Below are 17,255 nucleotides of genomic sequence, written 5' to 3'. Positions count from 1 at the left end.
CTAAAAAAAGAGCTGAGTGATCATACTCTGTGGGTTCATCATGGCAAGCAACTCCCTTTACATTACCCTTAGTCATTTGATTCATTTTTAATACAACAAATATTGATTGATGCAGCTTTAAATTAAACAAACATGCAGACATTTCCTGTAGAAATGGACAATTTGTCCCACAGCTGAAATTTCAGTACGAAGGATATTCGTTGACTGTGATCTGAACATCCCCGGGGTCTCACATATTTATCTTGGGAGACTATGAGAGGCAGGGAAAAAGTACAAAAGAACCCAACTAGATTCAGAAAATGTCAGTTTGATTTATAAATATACTCATTCATCCATTCATATCAATAGTCGGGGGGAAATATGGCTTTAAATATTGGAATAAAGGTCATTATTGAATATTATCCAATTTTGTGCTTACAAATTTGATCTGTAGGGATACTTAAGTAACACAAGAAAAAACACACTAATTCAATGTTCGAACTTTTTATGATTTTTTACGAAAACCATTATTATGCCTTTGTGAGAAGATCGTCTTTTTATGAGGGGTGGAAGTAACAAAAATGAACTGATAATAATGCATGTGAAGAGAACTGAAAAATGGAGGCATACAAATGGATGTGAAATGAAAAATGGAGTGATAAAGTATCAAGTGATTTGATTCATTTAAAGCTGATTTGACTAAAACAGTCGTGATAAGATGAAAACAGAGCCACGTTTCATCATTTTCACCATCTTATATTCGTCATTCACAACACAAAATTGATCATTTAAGGAAAGTGGCCTCATGGGTGGAAGTAACAGAAAGTAATTGAAGAAAAAGGGAAGTTATGAATATCAATATATATAATATAAAAAGTGATAGTCATTTGGTCTGATAAACTTGATTGACATTTTATTTGAAACAGTGTCGCTCTGATAATCAACTATCGACCATTCATCATTCACAACACCCACCTGACATTTATGGTTTACAGCTCACAATTCACCCTTGAGGCCACTTTCCTTAAATAATAAAAGGCAATTTTGTGTTGTGATTGATGAATATAAGATGGTGAAAATTATGAAACATGGCTCTGTTTTCAGCTTATCACGACTGTTTTAGTCAAATCAGCTTTAAATTAATCAAATCACTTGATAATTTATCACTTTATTATTCAATTCACATGCGTTTTCATCACCTCCATTTTTATCAGTTAATTTTTGTTACTTCCAACACTCATAGATTTTGGTGTCTTCAAATGGGGTCGTGTTTACCGTGTTCACGAGAAGAGTCCATATGAACGCTCCCCCTCTTGTGATATTCACGATCTCCCAAGTGGAAAGTTTCTGAAAGCTCAAAGTTCACGAGTTGTGACGTGTTTGTTGACATTCTCAGAAATGGCGGAGGCCTTGGAAGTTAATTTTTCAGTGCATAATAAGTTACTATATTGTAATTTAAGTCGTTTATTGTTTTTCTCTCCGTAATTTTATAATATGTCTGAGGAAAATGTTGATATTCCCAACGGCCTCATCTTTTTCCTCTGTCATCATGGGTTTGCATTTCCTGCATTACGCTTGCTAAATTGTTAGCCTCTGTGGCTTCTAGATGCCGATAGTAACGTTAATATTGCCGTTGCGTAGCAGCGGTGTTCTCACGACTTGAACGCCAAGCATATTGTGTACACGACTTCCCATGTTGTAAACACAAGCTCATTTGAAGGCACCATTTTACAGCCAGCCTACTGACACAATGTGGTACATACAGTAGTTAAACCCCATTAAAGTGCCAACTTCTGATATCTGAAGCAGGTCCCTGATTTTCTTTTAGTCCCATCCGACCCCAAGTTTGCATTAAGTGAGGTGAACGAGAGGATAGTGAAGCAGATATGCCCATATGTTGTTGACTGTGTTGTAAAATACAGTAAATTAAGGAGGTGGGGAGATGCTACTTTACCTCTACTGTGCAACTACTATGTCTGTGAGTAGAAACATCTCAGTGCTGCAGATTGAAAAGTCACCATACAGACTTAATGTTAGAACAGTCTTCTCTCAGATTCTCCCTGCTGCAACTCGCTCAACATTCATACATTCGGATAGTCAAACCGGAGTGAAGAGAGAAGAGGAACTATAGGAGAAAGAGCAGAAATCCCCCCCGTGTTCCTGCAGTCAAGCCCCTCATTGAGTCACTCCCCCAGAAGAGTTCAATTAAGATCACAAGTTTGAGGATAGCCTGGATCTGATTTTGCTGTGGTCTGTCTCAGGAAGGCTCACTATAGAGTCCTTCTTGGGTAGTCCCGAGTCCCCAAGACCTGTTCCCGCACCGGCACCAAAACTCTGCACAGAACCGGGCAGGGATGCTACAGGGAAGGCCCCCACAGTCATTTGGTGGGGCAGTACCACCCGAGGTGGTATAGCGCTCCAGACACCTGTGTGACCTGCTGGGGTCTGAGGGGGTCCAATGGAAGTGGAGGAGACTCGTGTAGACTGGGGGGGACTTGGGGCACCTGGTTGCGCCCCCTCATGAGGCAGTGAGGGCTGAGAGGCTGACAGAGCCCTGGCGTCTTGGCTCAAACTGCCCATTTGCAGGGAATGAGTACTCTTGTGTGTGCTGGGCCGGTGTGCGGGGCTGACTATGTGCTGCTGGGCTAGAGAAAGCTGGGAGCCTGAGCTGGGACCAGCCAGGGTACTGCATCCATACTGGAACGACCGTCCTCCAAGTGCCAGCGGACTCTGGACAGGGGGGCTGGACAGGGCGGGAGCAAAGGCACCAGAAGCAAGGAGCTGAGACTGCAGTGGAGAGGCTGAAACAGGGCTGGACACACCTTCCACCACCTGGAATCTCCTCACCATCCTGGGGGACTGCAGGGTCCCCGTTCCCATCGTGTTCCCTTGCATGGGGGCACAGAAGTTCATGGCTACGGCCTGCTGCAGAGTGGCAATCGCTGAATTCTGGGGATGGCTGGGAGAACAAAAGATGCCACCGTGTAGAGGAGGCGTCATGGACATGGCCCGCGATCGCGGTTGCACATCAACCTGTTGAACCATCTCCCGATCATATTTAACGATCTCCTGGATCATCTCGTTCTCGTGGTTGTTGAAAACACCCGAGTTCAGGTCACGCTGAACTTTGTGCATCAGGATTGAGTTCTTCTTGCCTGCAATGACAAGGAGACAGAAAGTAGTAGGGCTGTAAAGATGGAATTCGATTCAATAGTCTTAGATACGGCTACATCAATACAAAATTATGAATCTGACTCAAATTTTGAGGGGATCAAAAATCGATACCCCCGTCATAAGCCGATACAGACAGGAATAGCTCCACTTTTTACATGTTATGTGTGTGTATGACATGGATGTGGTGAGAGCGGAAAGAGAGAGAGCGAGTTGTCCGTGTGTGTTATTAACGTTACAAGGAGAGAGACAGGCAGCGAGACCCGACCCCTCATCTCCGTCTCTGCTGCATACAGAGACAGAGAGGAACGAAGCGCAGCAGTCTAACGTTAGCCGTCATGCATGCAAGCAGGCCGTCACTAGTGGGGAAACAAGCGGTAGGAGAGTCACATAAACAAAAGGGATTCAAATGTGTCAGGTGATCGTTTTATATGCTGGAGGCTAAGCTACATATATACTTACTACTACACACACAAAAATAGCGCTGTCAAAGTTAACACAATGAGTGAATTTGGATCGGAGCCAAATTTGATCGAATCGATGTATTATATCAAACTGTATCGAATCGTTAACATGGTTAACTGTATCGTTTTTGTACCGTATCGCAGACCATGTATCGAGATGTGTATCGAATCATCTTGAGAGGGAAAGATGCCCACCCCAAGAATTGTTGCTGAAGTAGATGCTACTGGTTGCTAAAAGAAAAACAGCCATAATTGTACAAGCAAAGTCTGGTTCCCTGGCATTATCCTACACCTTCTCTTATTCTTAGTCATTTTTTACTAGACACAAAAAGAACAGCTTCACCATTTATCTTTATCCTTTATTCTATTCCTGGATATAGTAGTCTATATATGGAACTATCTGCCGTTTTCTCCGCACACAAAATCCATCACTGACAAACACAATCACACAGATAGAGAAATAGAGAGCATCTGATATTTTGCACTGATTCCCTGTTATGGGGATATGGGGAAAGTGTTTTTGCCAGCTAGTGTTTTTGCAGAGTCACCTCAGTGCTGACAATGCAAGAGAGAGAGAGAGAGAGAGAGAGAGAGAGAGAGAGAGAGAGAGAGAGAGAGAGCGTGTCTGCTGCCAAAGCATTGGATTATTTTTGCCTCTGATGATGAATATGCTCGTGTGAGTCTGGGTGTACTTGTACATGGCTGATGCTCGGCATGCATTGGCCTTCCAGGAAAAAATTATCTGGATGTAACTCCAACTCAAGTTTCAGTTTTGCTTAACCCCCCACAAGTCTGCAGCACCAGAGACAACTGATGCACCTTCCGCTGAATTAGATGGTGGGAGCAGCAAGCTTGCAGCTTGAATACTTGGCTATAATGGGAGATGCTCCCCGTTGCACGCCGTATTGGAGGTGACGCAAGGCCAAATAGAGACATTATCATCTCAGCCGTGATCGTGGTGACAATAAATCACATGCTTGAGCAGTCGCTACAGCCAACAGCCAGTTAGCATATATGTTCTGCACTTGCATGAGAGGAAATAACTCTCCACACGAGCAGGCGGTGGTAGTCTGTATTCATCATTCAAAAGGACTGTGGATATACAAGCCGTTGTGATGATACGTACATGAGACAAAGCGCCATTTGACGACCATTTTCACACCACTCTCACTCACCATTTAGCTGCCGTCCGTTCTTACCTTTCGCTTTCTGTTTGATATTGTGTTATGTGACTTGTTGCCGGAAGAAAACGGTGGAAATGTGAGTGAGAGTTGGAGAGAGGAGTCCCGGTGTTATCAGGGTTTGTTGTGTTGCAGTACAGAAAGCGTAGCTTTGTGTTACCTAAAAGATTTTCAATGTCGTGGCTGATTATTTCGATGATTTCGACAATGTTGATGCAATGTTGAGATATCAGAACGAGACTTCTCCGAGTGAGACACACAGTAACAAACAGAAAGTGAAAGGTAAGAAAAAGGTTTTATTTCTCTGTAGGGTACTTTCCATAATGTTGGCAGACACTTATAATAACAATCTGAGCCTGTCAGTGGCAAAAACAATCACTTTTAGTGGACGTAAACTGAGGGTGAGGAGTTGCCCCAGGCAATTACATTGCAGCCTGTTTAGCGTCTGCTGTCTGCAGCGTTCTCCTTCCAATTTCAAAAATTGTTGTCCCTATTAGTCACAGTTACAGATGCAAACAGTTTAAAGCTATAATCTGGTCACATCAAATGGTGCCATTTATGTTGTACATGGTCCCTTTTACATTAAATCAATAAATAAAACTTCCATAAAAACATGGGAAAATAGGGTCCAGGTTGGAAAATACTGAAGTTACCCTTTAAAACAAAAACAGCAATTCTGAAAAGTTTCTGCAGGTAAATGTCAAATTGAATTGAATTGTAGAATCCCACTTAGTCCTGTAAAAAGCAGGGTGCACGGCTACAGCCAGGCAGAGCAATGCTACATAGAGACGTCACAGCAGGAAAGAGTGTGAGAGAATCATCACATCTGATCTCACACGTTCATCGCGGCCTGTTCCCGGAGAAAGAAAGCAGTGTGTGCGTCACAAAGTGGTGAGGTTCAAACCCCCTGGGTCCTCACCGCTGTCAGGTAAGTAAGATGAGTGTGTTAGAGACCGCTGTGTCTGAAACCTGCTGAGAGTTGGATTTACAAGTTCCTCCTCTCTGACGTAATGACCAGGAAGTGTGATGGGGGAGGTAAACAGAGACATCTCTCCTCTTAATGAAAAGACAGAAGGAGCCTATTTAGGGAAAGATTCTTTCTCACCAGTCAATCAATCGCTTTCACATGTGAAGAAAGGTAACTAATGGCAAGTTGAGGCAAACACACCCTCAATATGTCAGCTGTTTTCCTTAATCAGTTAAAGAGAAGAGGAGAAAGTTAAATCAGGTTGGGTGCCTCTCAGTGTTCGATGCATATTAACCTCTTCACAGCTGAATCAGGCTGAGGTTCAGACGATGAAGTAGGAGAAGAAAAGTGTTTTACTTGAAGGATGCTGTATTTTGTTTGGCAACAACCCTTTTCATCCAATTTTTACTGGATTTTTTGCAAAATGGATAGTGTTGGCACTCTGACTTTAAGGCCCAGACACACCAAACCGACATCAAAGAACTAGCGGCGACGAATGCCAAATGTTCGGTCGCTTCACGTTGCCTGTGTTTGGCCAAAAAGTTGCACTTGAACACACCGCAAAGACTACAGCTAATGGCCAACTACCACGTACGTTCTGTGCCTGCGTGACATGAAATAACTCTCCACACCAGCAGATGGCGGTAGTCTGTATTCATCATTCAAAAAGGGAAACCAGAAGACCGAGGACGGCAGACATACAAGCCGTTGTTGAGATACGTACATGAAACAAAGTGGCGTTTGCTGGCCATTTTCATGCCACTCTCACTCACCACTTAGCTTCATTCGAGATGGCCATGTTGTTGTGAAAATATCCGTGTATTGGAATGATCAGATGAGATGAAGATGAAAAATGGGAAGAGCCTTCTGTGTTTGTCCTCTTGACTTTACTTGTTGGCTTGCTTTCCTCACATCCGTTTCTCTTCTCGTGCACTGATTCGTTTAAGCTGAACAGCCAATCGGAGTGATTTCTCTCACCACCGAGCTCCGCAGCCGATTAAACATGCTGAATCGGCCAAAAAGCTGACGATGCAGGACACAGCACAAAAACTAGGGCCACAGACGCTCACCAACCGCCCAAAATTGGCCGACGTTGGTGCGTCAGCGCCTTTACCCAGGCTTGCTCATGGAAGGGCTGAAATGTTGGAAAATTCTGGAGCAGCCAGCCAATGATGGTGTCGATGCTAAAGGCCAGTCACAGTGCCGCTCTCTCCCCAACAAATGCTGCTAGGGAGGAAAATTGGGACCAAAGACAAGATTCCAGCAGCTGCTTCCAGATGAGCCACCATCTGCTGTACTTCAGGGACAAAGAGGGACTCACAGGAGATGGGCATGTAGAGAAGTGTGCGTGTGCCTGTGGGCAACTTCAGTAGCGCAGACATCTCTTCTGCACTATTGTCTCTGTCAGTTTGGTTCTCTGATGCAGCAGGCGGTCTCTAGAGAGCTGGCGAGAAAGTTAGGCTGTTAGTCAGTTCAACAGCCTGAGTGAGGTTAAAAGGGCTGGTGATGAACTTGTTACTCTCTGACACAGTCAGCTGCCTGACCAGAAGGAGAAGGACGTGAGGAGGCAGATTCAGACTGTGGTGACTGCTGTGTCCTCCTGGCATGTTGTATGAGTTCCATCTGTGGACCGAAAAACACACATCGAGGCTTGGTGACGATGTCCCCTCTCAGGGTTTAGAAGGAGGAGGAAGAACAATCCCCATTTGCTCTGCTGCAGCCTGGAAAATCCCAGATGTAACATTGAAAGTTCTTCCTCAAGGAGCACTACTAGGTCTTCCTCGTAGATGCGCTAGGGAAGAAAGAAACAGCCTGGTAGCACAATCCCAGTGTCCATCTTGTTGAATCATGGATGGCAAATAGCACAATAACTCGCTGATGGCACTTTAGGGTTAGCTGGCAAGGGAACAGGGCAAGCAACAACTTGATAGGGAGGCGGGCACATGAGTTGTCTCAGGTGCAAATGCAGAACTTCATCGGGGGTTATGAAGCCTTTTAGAGGTCAGAGCCTACAAGACATTGAAGCAGTTGTTAAGATGAAGATGCCTCTTTTGCAGAACTCACACATCAGTTGCACCTATTCATCAGGGTCTGAAAATAACTTTTTTCAGGGTTTTTTTTTGTCTACCACTCAGACAAAACTTTTGAAATCTATGCACTAAATGAAGGAATAATATTTACATAATTTAGACCTCATCTAATGTGAATAATGTTGTCATTCAATGTTCGATATATTTCCATAAAAGACTACATGTATGGTAAATTCAATTTATTTAAATTTTTTTTTTTATATATATATAGCGTCAAATCATAACAGAAGTTATCTTAAGACACTTTTCATATAGAGCAGGTCGAGATCGTACTCTATAATTTAGAGACCCAACATGAGATCGCCCACGATCAAGCACTCCAGAGTAGAAGAGTAATATACTGTATATTACTCGTTTTAACAGAGAGCAGACGGGCAAAACGAAAATGCACTGAATTCATGATGCAAAGATCTGTTAATTAGCAGGAATGTAGCACAATGTGGAAGTGGAAGCATTGCTCTGTTTATTTCATACGTGAAAGTGCACTAAAAATATTTAATCCCTAAAATCAATGAGTAATCGTGATAAATAATCTCAATATTGATCAAAATAATCGTGATTATCATTTTGGACATAACATACTTTCGGGTGTGCATTTTCCTTGCCTACCAAAGTGGCGGATGGCCTGACAATTTTACCCGCCAATGCCAACAATTTACCCGCATTTGGCGGGTGCTAATTTCAGACCCTGCTATTCATTATCAAGTACCACCCACATTCCCCCTTAAATCTTCTTCTGCTGATCTTATGTGACACTGTGTTGACAATGTGATGCATTAATGGTACGAAGAGAATGGCCAAGGGATCTACTGTATGTAGGAATGGCTCACAGGTCAAAGACTGTTTCTCTACTGTTCATAAAAAATGAATGAATGGCTGCTGGAGAAAGCCTGGTTCCGTCAAAAATGTGAGTAATTATGGTCTGTCAGGCTGAACTGATCCTAAATGACTGTGACTCCTGGTCACAGATGCTCACCTAAAAAATCCTGGAACTTAAAGATTTGATTGATATTTGAAGCATTAGATCGCACTGGTTTTTAAAATGAGGTTCTTATTGAGATGCATCCAACTATCACTCTTTACACTTGAAAGGAACAAAGCTTGTGTTGTTATTTTACATTTCAGATTCTTAACATGGCTTCTGTTATCCCGCTGAGTGTTTAATCCGGATGCTTTTTTCCCGACAAACATTGTTTACAAAAAGCCAAACAAAAGACCACATTATCAGTGATTAATATTCATCAAGTGCACATGGAGCCCAGTGGGAATATTTGGTCGGTGGTTAGGTCGTGAAGCAGACACGGCAGTCTCCCCCCCCCAAAATATGTGAGCTGGCTGACTGAAGGCTGCTCGTGTGTGGAATCTGGCTGCTATGGCAACAGCTGGCAGGTGGCGGATGCGGGGCTTTTGTAAACACGTGTGGTCGTGTGACAGGGGGGATGTGACATCAGCGGCACTGCTGACCTTCTGGGGCATGATGGGAAGGGGAAGTTGTTTGCATTGTGATGATGTTTGTGTTAACAAGAAGCTCCCAAGGCTGCTGAGCAATCATTTTAACAAATCAGTAAATTCATCTAGAGAATACAGGGGTACAAAAAAACTGACATTAATCAGCGGTTTCTTCCGTGATATTCACAAGTGTCACATATGTTTATATAACCGTTTTCAAAATGGCAGATATCCACAGGAAGCTTTCAATTTCCATGACAGTTTTTGAGCTCAAGAAACTACGTGATAAATGATTCACAGCCATGAATACATTTTCACTGTCGAATCCTTTCCTCCGCCGCACACATCGTCTCCCTGAGGATCATTCATACAGAGAATCACAGCTGTCAGACAGTGCAGTGATTTGACAGAGACATCAAGTTAATGAATGAATACATTTTCCTTATGCTTCATCTCATCGTATGAATGACTCATTAGGCTTATGAAGACACCGTACCTGTGGCTTTTATCGGTGAGGCGTAATGTTAATTATCCGGGACTGAATCAGACATAAATTAGGTCTAGATGGAAAGATGAATTTGTTAACTTTTAGAATAATAATGTATGTTTAGAAACATAATGCTGTTTCCCACTGGACTAAAAACCCACTAACACCCACTAACATCTGGCTTTTGGCATTCATTCCCGGGACAAATGACTCTGCAGTAGTCACAGGTATTTATCGGCTCGAGCTCCGATCGGCAGTGATGAAAATACGACACCCAGGTGGACAGGCTAATTTTCGCCCCTTTTCCTGCACGGTGCTGTGTGATGCGCGTTGAAGTGAATATATAATAAATAAAATCAACAGGAATTTGGACAATTATTATAATTTATAAACATACAAAACATACAATTACCAAAGCTAACAGACTCCAGACAGACAACAGTAATTTTACCGCACTGAACATCGAAACACACTTCATTCAAACTCGACAGAAACAAAATAAAACTCATCAAAACAGTCTTGAGTAGTCTTTCCACTGTTCCAGCAATCGCCAAATCTAGTTTGATCGAAATAAACCCTAAATTAACTGAGTTAGATGTGAAAAGAAACAGCCGTTATATGCGCTCCTCAAAGCCACCAGACTCCATTGACAGAAACAGTGATTTTACCTCGCTGATCATCAAAACACTCTTCAGTTAAACTCGACAGAAACAAAATAAAAGTAAGAGTTTCACTGTTTACTAATCTTGTTTTATGGTTAGTGACGTTGAGTGTGACACACCAGAATAAAAACCCAGAAAGGCAACTTGTCTACTGGCAATTGGAAAGGAGTCTTTCGCCTATTTTTAGCGGGTTTTAAAAACCTGCGTATATGTGCTAATTTTGGTGGAAAAAGCGGTATTAGTGTGCACCTGAGTTTGAAAGGCGTTGTTCACTTCTGCCCAAATGAACCAAAACAAACAGATCAAACTAAACCGAATGAAATCTCTGGGATAGCAGCCGTTCTACGCACCAATCAACACTATCATGCTATATGGTTATTCATTGTTAAACAATATCAAATAAAGCTTACTTTACTGGTACAGTTTACCAATCCAGGTGGCAGTCTTACCTATCCTGTCCAATCTGTCGATGGCGACCGTCTCAAAGGCCCTCCTCATCATGGGATACTCCTCCAGCACCTCGTTGAAATTGTCCACAGAGAGAGAGTACAGGCGGCAGTAGGTGTCCGATCGCACGCTGGCCGTCCGTCTTCCACGGGTTAGCAGACAGATCTCTGGTAAGGTGAAAGACAGAGCAGACAAGAGATGGTCAGATCACAAAATGGCAGGCTGGCAGGTTTCAGGGTGTCAGACGGTGACAAAAGAGAAAAGAGAACAGAGATACTATAAATAAGGAGAGATTTGTTGAGCAGTCTGGTATTTGACTAGTCTTTGAGCACATGTGTGATCAGAATGAAAGTGGTTCATGCATGCAGAGGTTGTAGCCGGTGTGACCCACTGACAGTAAAACTGGGTATTTCCTACAGCGCTGACAGCTGTGTGAAGGAAGCACACTCTATATTTGGAGATGTGCAGCTAAGCTTCATTACATTCAGTTGTTCCCCTTCCCTTTCCCCTAGTATCTTTATCTCTCTGGCTTTCTTCTTCTATGGGCCGGGGCTGACTGTTGTCTTGACAACCATATGCCCTCCTTTTTTCTCCTGACTGAAAGGTCGACCTCTGACTCTCTGTGGGAAAAGGGAGAAGAAATAACGAAACTGGAGGAGATTCCATTAAGGACATGCGTAGGGGCACTATAGAGGAATGTACTGTAGCTGTCTGCTGGCATCTCCAGCTGCAAACGGGGCGCTGCACTAAACAAACTAACCAGGAGGGATTCAAGAAAAATGCAGACACTGACGGAACATATGCATGTCATTAAAAAGCATAACAATATAACAAGCACCAGTTACTGTGCAATGTTCATTAGAGCGGTCATTCCTAAAGACGGGGTTGCGACCCACATGTGGATCGCAGGCATACTTGACAACCCTCCTGATTTTACCGGAAGACTCGCGTTTTCATTGCCCTCTCCCGGTTTCCTCCCAGGGTCACAATTCTCCTGCATTTCTCCCGATTTATAACAAACTTTTTTTCCTTTTCATTATCTCAAACTGTTTCTGGCACTGGTTTCCTTCCGTACAACAATACAGCTACACCAAATGTTGTTTCCTGGCGGAAGAGAGCAGCTCACAACAACACAACACGGTTTGAGCTGAGCTCGCCACTGGGTTCTGTACAAATCACAGCGCGCAGCGCCCAAAGTCGGGCATTGCTCGACGCAGCAAAAAGCCGACGTGACGTGGCGCAAGCCATCGGGAATAATAACAGGTTTCAGAGACGGAGAGAGAAATGGGGAATACTAAGAAAAAGAAATACTCAAGCAGGGGCAAAAAATGAATGAATGAATGAATGAAATGAAAGAAAAAAAGAAAAATGATTAATATTGAATCGAACTGAATCTTCATATTGTTCTGATAATTGTAGCCTACTTATAACATTGAATCTAATATGAAAGGCTAACGCACAAGCTGTTTGTTTTACTGATGAGAGAAAAAACAAGAGAGTCTGTTAACTCTGCCTAAATGCATTTATTTGGTCTCATTTATAAAGCATTTATCATGTATGTGTTTTCAATAACACATGCATGAAATTAAGTTGTGATTTATCAAACGTATATCTCTTCTCCCTCTCTTTGAACGGCTGGTTTACCTATTTAAGATAATATGAGTTTATGCGGAAATGGCAGTAAAAATGGTCAGGAACATTCATTTACGCACAAATTTTCTTTTATCGCAATTTATAGATAAGGCCTATTGTGAATTAGGCCGCAATGGTTTTTTATTTTTTAAAAAGTGAGTTCCCAGGAAAATTTATTTTGCTTATTTGCTTCCTTGACGAGAGTCAGATGACAAGATTGAACCGAGCCAGGTTTCCCCGTCTCCAGTCTTAATGCTAAGCATAGCTAACAGTCTGCTGGCTCTAGCTTCATATCTGCTGCACAGACACGAGAGTGATATTAATCTTCTCATCTATATCTCGATAAGAAAGCAAATAAGTGTATTTCCCGAAATGTCTCCTTTTAAGAGGATGCTGCCAGACATTCTCAGTGTGTCCTCTCCTGCATCTCTATCTACAGTTATAGATACTGTACATACAGTACATTCACATACACCCACATACATTCACTGACTATGAGTCAGGATACAGCAACTTTTATTCAGGGATTATTAAAACTGTGACCTTGATGGTTTTCTGCCTATCTGATAAAGGATTTATAGCTCCTCTGTAGATTAATGATTAATAGCTTACGCAAGATAGGTTGACGCTCTGCTGCTTATACTGTACGTAGGTGGTTATTCTCCTCATGGTCAGCTGCTTAAATGGAAGTAAAAGCTGTAGGATGATGTACCGTATGAACTCCTCTAGACACGATTATGACACATAGTCGTGGTATTACTCCGTCTATTTATAAATGTGGTGATTCTGAATATACAGCGTAGTCAAAATTAGCTACATGTCATTAGAAAGACAAACTTTAGTAGCAAGTTTCTGAGTTTTCTTTTTTAAATACAGTCATGTTTGAGAAATGAAGGTTGTTTTAAGCATTTTAGATGCTCCAGTTTTTTGTAAGAGTTGTGGAAAAACTCGTCTCAGAATCCACAAGAAGCCCCAGACGTCCTTTCATAAATTGTCACATGGGATCTTCCTGCTTATACGTACAGTAACACGACCATTTACATAATTCTAGCATCATTAGAGGGATGTGCTGGGAGAGAATAATATTTTAATGAAAACCACCGGAGCTGCATTAAAAAGCTGTTCAAACCGCTGGGTAACCATTAGGAGCTTGTGGATAGGACAACTGTCATCTTCAAATATGATGAGAAATACAGAGAAATCCTGGATGGGTAAAGGGCTTTTTTAACAGTGATTTGAATATTCCTAGCACTATTTGGGATAATGGCTGTCTTAACATTTTCAAGTTGCCATTAGCAGAAAATATAATGTCCAAAATGATCTTTTACAGTTTGTATTGCCTGATATGTTCACAGGGGTTTCTGGTACCCATAGAAACATATTCTATCCCTTATTCTCATCTTTTAGATTCTGAAAATGTGAGCCAGTTCATAGATAGTCAGTTAACTACATAAGCCCCTCCATCTGTACTTTTATTAAAATAAATGATTCTAATTACAAGAATTAAAAGTGACAATGAGGCAACATATTGTGAAAGCTTTGGCAGTTCAGACAGTCACAACAGCAGCACTGATAGTCAGGCTGTGAAAAACTCCGTTTCCAATATTTTCAACAAACCCAATTTAGCATCAAGCAGTTATTTAAAGGTTCTCTATACGATATCCAGAGCATTAATAGAGTGGTGCAGTGATGATGTATTTCTGTAGGGCAACCCGGAAGCTGGAATCGCCCTCGGTTCCTTCGACAAAAAGCCAATGGGATTTTTCCATTGGGTTTTGGATTATTGCAGAAAATAAGCTCTGTGGCAGACAAACAATTATGATACTTACAAGTTTTGTTCAGCAAGATAATATGAATAAATGAACACCACTTTTATGATTTTTGAAGTGTAAATGAAATCGCCAGAAGTAAAAAGCTAACGTTAGGCTATAAGTAGGCTAAACTACATCACGGTCGCATGAATAAGAGTATACACATCAAGGCTGTAAAGGCGGACAAGTTGGCGTGATTACGTTTTTATGTTCTCATTCAGCCGGTTGTTAGAAACCGCCTTTTTTTAAGACATATAAAGACTTCAAAATTCACGAGCTTAACCAAAAACCCATTCAAAGAGTTGGAGACGAGGGAACCGGAAGTGCTGAAATGCTAACTCATTTTCGGGCTTTAGGACTCACTCCTGCAACTTGTGGAAGCGTAGCGCCCACCCCCCCGGTTTCCCCTCAGGTTATCTGTTGCCGCTGTTTTCACTGTTAGCACCGTTAGCTGCGAGCCGTCGCCATGTTGAGAGCTGTGCAGAGGCAAAAGAAATGCTCCCAATCTTCACATTTAGCACCTTAAAGGTCCCATATCATGCTCATTTTCAGGTTCATACTTGTATTTTGTGTTTCTACTAGAACATGTTTACATGATGTAATGTTAAAAAAAAACTTTATTTTCCTCATACTGTCAGCCTGAATAAACCTGTATTTACTCTCTGTCTTAAACGTTCCGTTTTAGTGCATTTCAACGGAATTGCGTTGCTAAGCAACAGTTTGGGTCCATGTTTACTTCCTGTCAGCTGATGTTATTTACATACACTGCAACAGGAAGTAAACTGGGACACATTTAGAATGTTTATGTTTAAAACCGTGTAATGATCTAAATATTGTATATTTGTGACATCACAAATGGGCAGAAATCCTAACGGCTTGTTTCAAACGAACAATTTCTGAATATGGGCTGTGTGTATTTCTCCGTATAGTGAGTGTTTTGAGAGTTTAACAGTATTTATATAGCACTTAAACCTGCTTTATAATATAAAAGACATGAAAATCTCACTTTTTACAATATGGAACCTTTAAATGAATAAATGCTAAGTCATCTGATGGCTGAACAAGTGGTGCATTATTCTGTCGGACAGCAGTTATAAAAAAACAAAAACAAAAAACAAAACAAAGGCTGAGCTGCAGACTCAGCCGCATTTGCAGCCATAGACAACAACATCACAAAGCACAGATCTGGGACCTGATGTTTCCAATCACTTATCTAAACACAGCTAAAATCTAAAAATATCAATTGGGGCAAAGTCCCATGTTTGGCCTGACCTCACCATCTACTTACTGCTACTGACTAATTGAGAGATTTTACCACAAACACACACTGCGGTGGTTAAACCGTGTTGTCCCTCCAGACCAGCCCACTGCTAGTTCAGTGTATGAAGAGAGACCTGTGATTTCCCCCCTGGTGGCAGCGACGGCTCTGAACAATCTATGCCTGACATTACAAACGGCCCCGTCATCGCCGTTGTGCTGTGCTAATTAGCTGTTATTAACTAGATGCGTGATGTGTATGTGCCACTCCAACAGCGTCCTGAGCAGCTGGCACATCAACATTCCTGCCAGTGAACTCTGGTCTGCTGCAGAGGGCACCGGATGTTTAAAAAAAATGCAGCCCAAACCATCAACCCACGAGACTTAAAGAAGTGCGTGGGAGTGTGTTTGTGCGTGCCTGTGTGGGTTTATGGGTGGCGAGAGCAACAGAGGCACCACATGTTTCTAAACAGCCACAGAGGAACAACAGACTGGGAAAGTGGGACAGTGGCTGTGAGGCAAGACTGCACAACAAGTCCAAGTAAAATGTCAGGGTCTTTCTGTTTTTTTTCTTTAACGGCTTGTTGCTATAATTATTATTTAAATAGTAAACACACATTTGATATTACTGTAGACTAGAACAGAATGGAAAACAATGGGCCCCATGCAAGAACCGCTCGTATGAACAGATTCGTTCTTAAGTGGCTTGAACAAGCATTCACCAATTTTCTCATATTTAGAATTTTCACTTAGGTACGAACTAGGGCTGTCAATCGATTAAAATATTTCATCCCAATTAATCACAAATGAATCACACATTTGTATCTGTTCAAAATGTACCTTTTAGGGGAGATTTGTCAAGTATTTAATACTTTTATCAACATGGGAGTGGGCAAATATGCTTTTTTCATGCAAATGTATATATATATTTATTACTGGAAATCAATTAACAACACAAAACAATGACAAATATTGTCCAGAAACCCTCACAGGTACTGCATTTAGCATAAAAAATATGCTCAAATCATAACATGGCAAACTGCAGCCCAACAGGCAACAACAGCTGTCAGTGTGTCAGTGTACTGACTTGACTATAACTTGCCCCAAACTGCATGTGATTATCATAAAGTGGGCATGTCTGTAAAGAGGAGACTCGTGGGTACCCATAGAACCCATTTACATTCACATATATTGAGGTCAGAGGTCAAGGGACCCCTTTGGAAATGACCATCACAGTTTTTCCTAGACAAAATTTAGCTCAAGTTTGGAGCGTTATTATTTCTCCCTGACAAGCTAGTATGTGTTTGGTACCAATGGATTCATTATGCTTTCTAGTTTCATAACATACTAGTATCTTCACGCTAGCTGTAAAAGCCTGCTACAACCTAAAAATCAACAAGTTGCGTTAATGCGTTAAAGAAATTAGTGGTGTTAAAACAAATCTGCGTTATCATCACATTAACTTTGACAGCCCTAGTAGCCTTATATGGTATCATGGGGAGAATTAATTGTGCTAATTTACAATTCTCATGACCGTGCGTTCATTTACGCACAGGTGGCATTCATCATGTTTACGCAGGTCATTTACACGGTTATCTGAAGTTAGGAGCGTTTCCTGAATCTGTTGTGGCACACTCGTACGAGCCCGCGGTATGAAA

The 17,255-nt window shown here is 41.9% G+C and overlaps 1 protein-coding gene across 2 annotated transcripts in view; it reads right to left on the bottom strand.

The window, feature by feature from the left end:
- Nucleotides 1-1,159: 1,159 nt before the first annotated feature.
- Nucleotides 1,160-17,255, bottom strand: part of hcn2b (hyperpolarization activated cyclic nucleotide-gated potassium channel 2b) — a 64,621-nt gene continuing 48,525 nt past the window's right edge. For both annotated transcript variants that reach the window (XM_074635683.1, XM_074635682.1), the window contains 2 exons: nucleotides 10,900-11,064; nucleotides 1,160-3,134 (listed from right to left, as the gene is read on the bottom strand). In XM_074635683.1, coding sequence (XP_074491784.1) covers nucleotides 2,191-3,134; nucleotides 10,900-11,064 — 1,109 coding nt within the window. In that variant the 3' untranslated portion in view covers nucleotides 1,160-2,190. The remainder of the gene's footprint in view (nucleotides 3,135-10,899; nucleotides 11,065-17,255) is intronic.

This window comes from Sebastes fasciatus, chromosome 5, assembly GCF_043250625.1.
Source record: "Sebastes fasciatus isolate fSebFas1 chromosome 5, fSebFas1.pri, whole genome shotgun sequence".
Lineage (NCBI taxonomy): Eukaryota > Metazoa > Chordata > Actinopteri > Perciformes > Sebastidae > Sebastes > Sebastes fasciatus.
The sequence above is the reverse complement of the archived record's forward strand: the minus strand, read 5'-3'. Positions and strand labels throughout refer to the sequence as shown.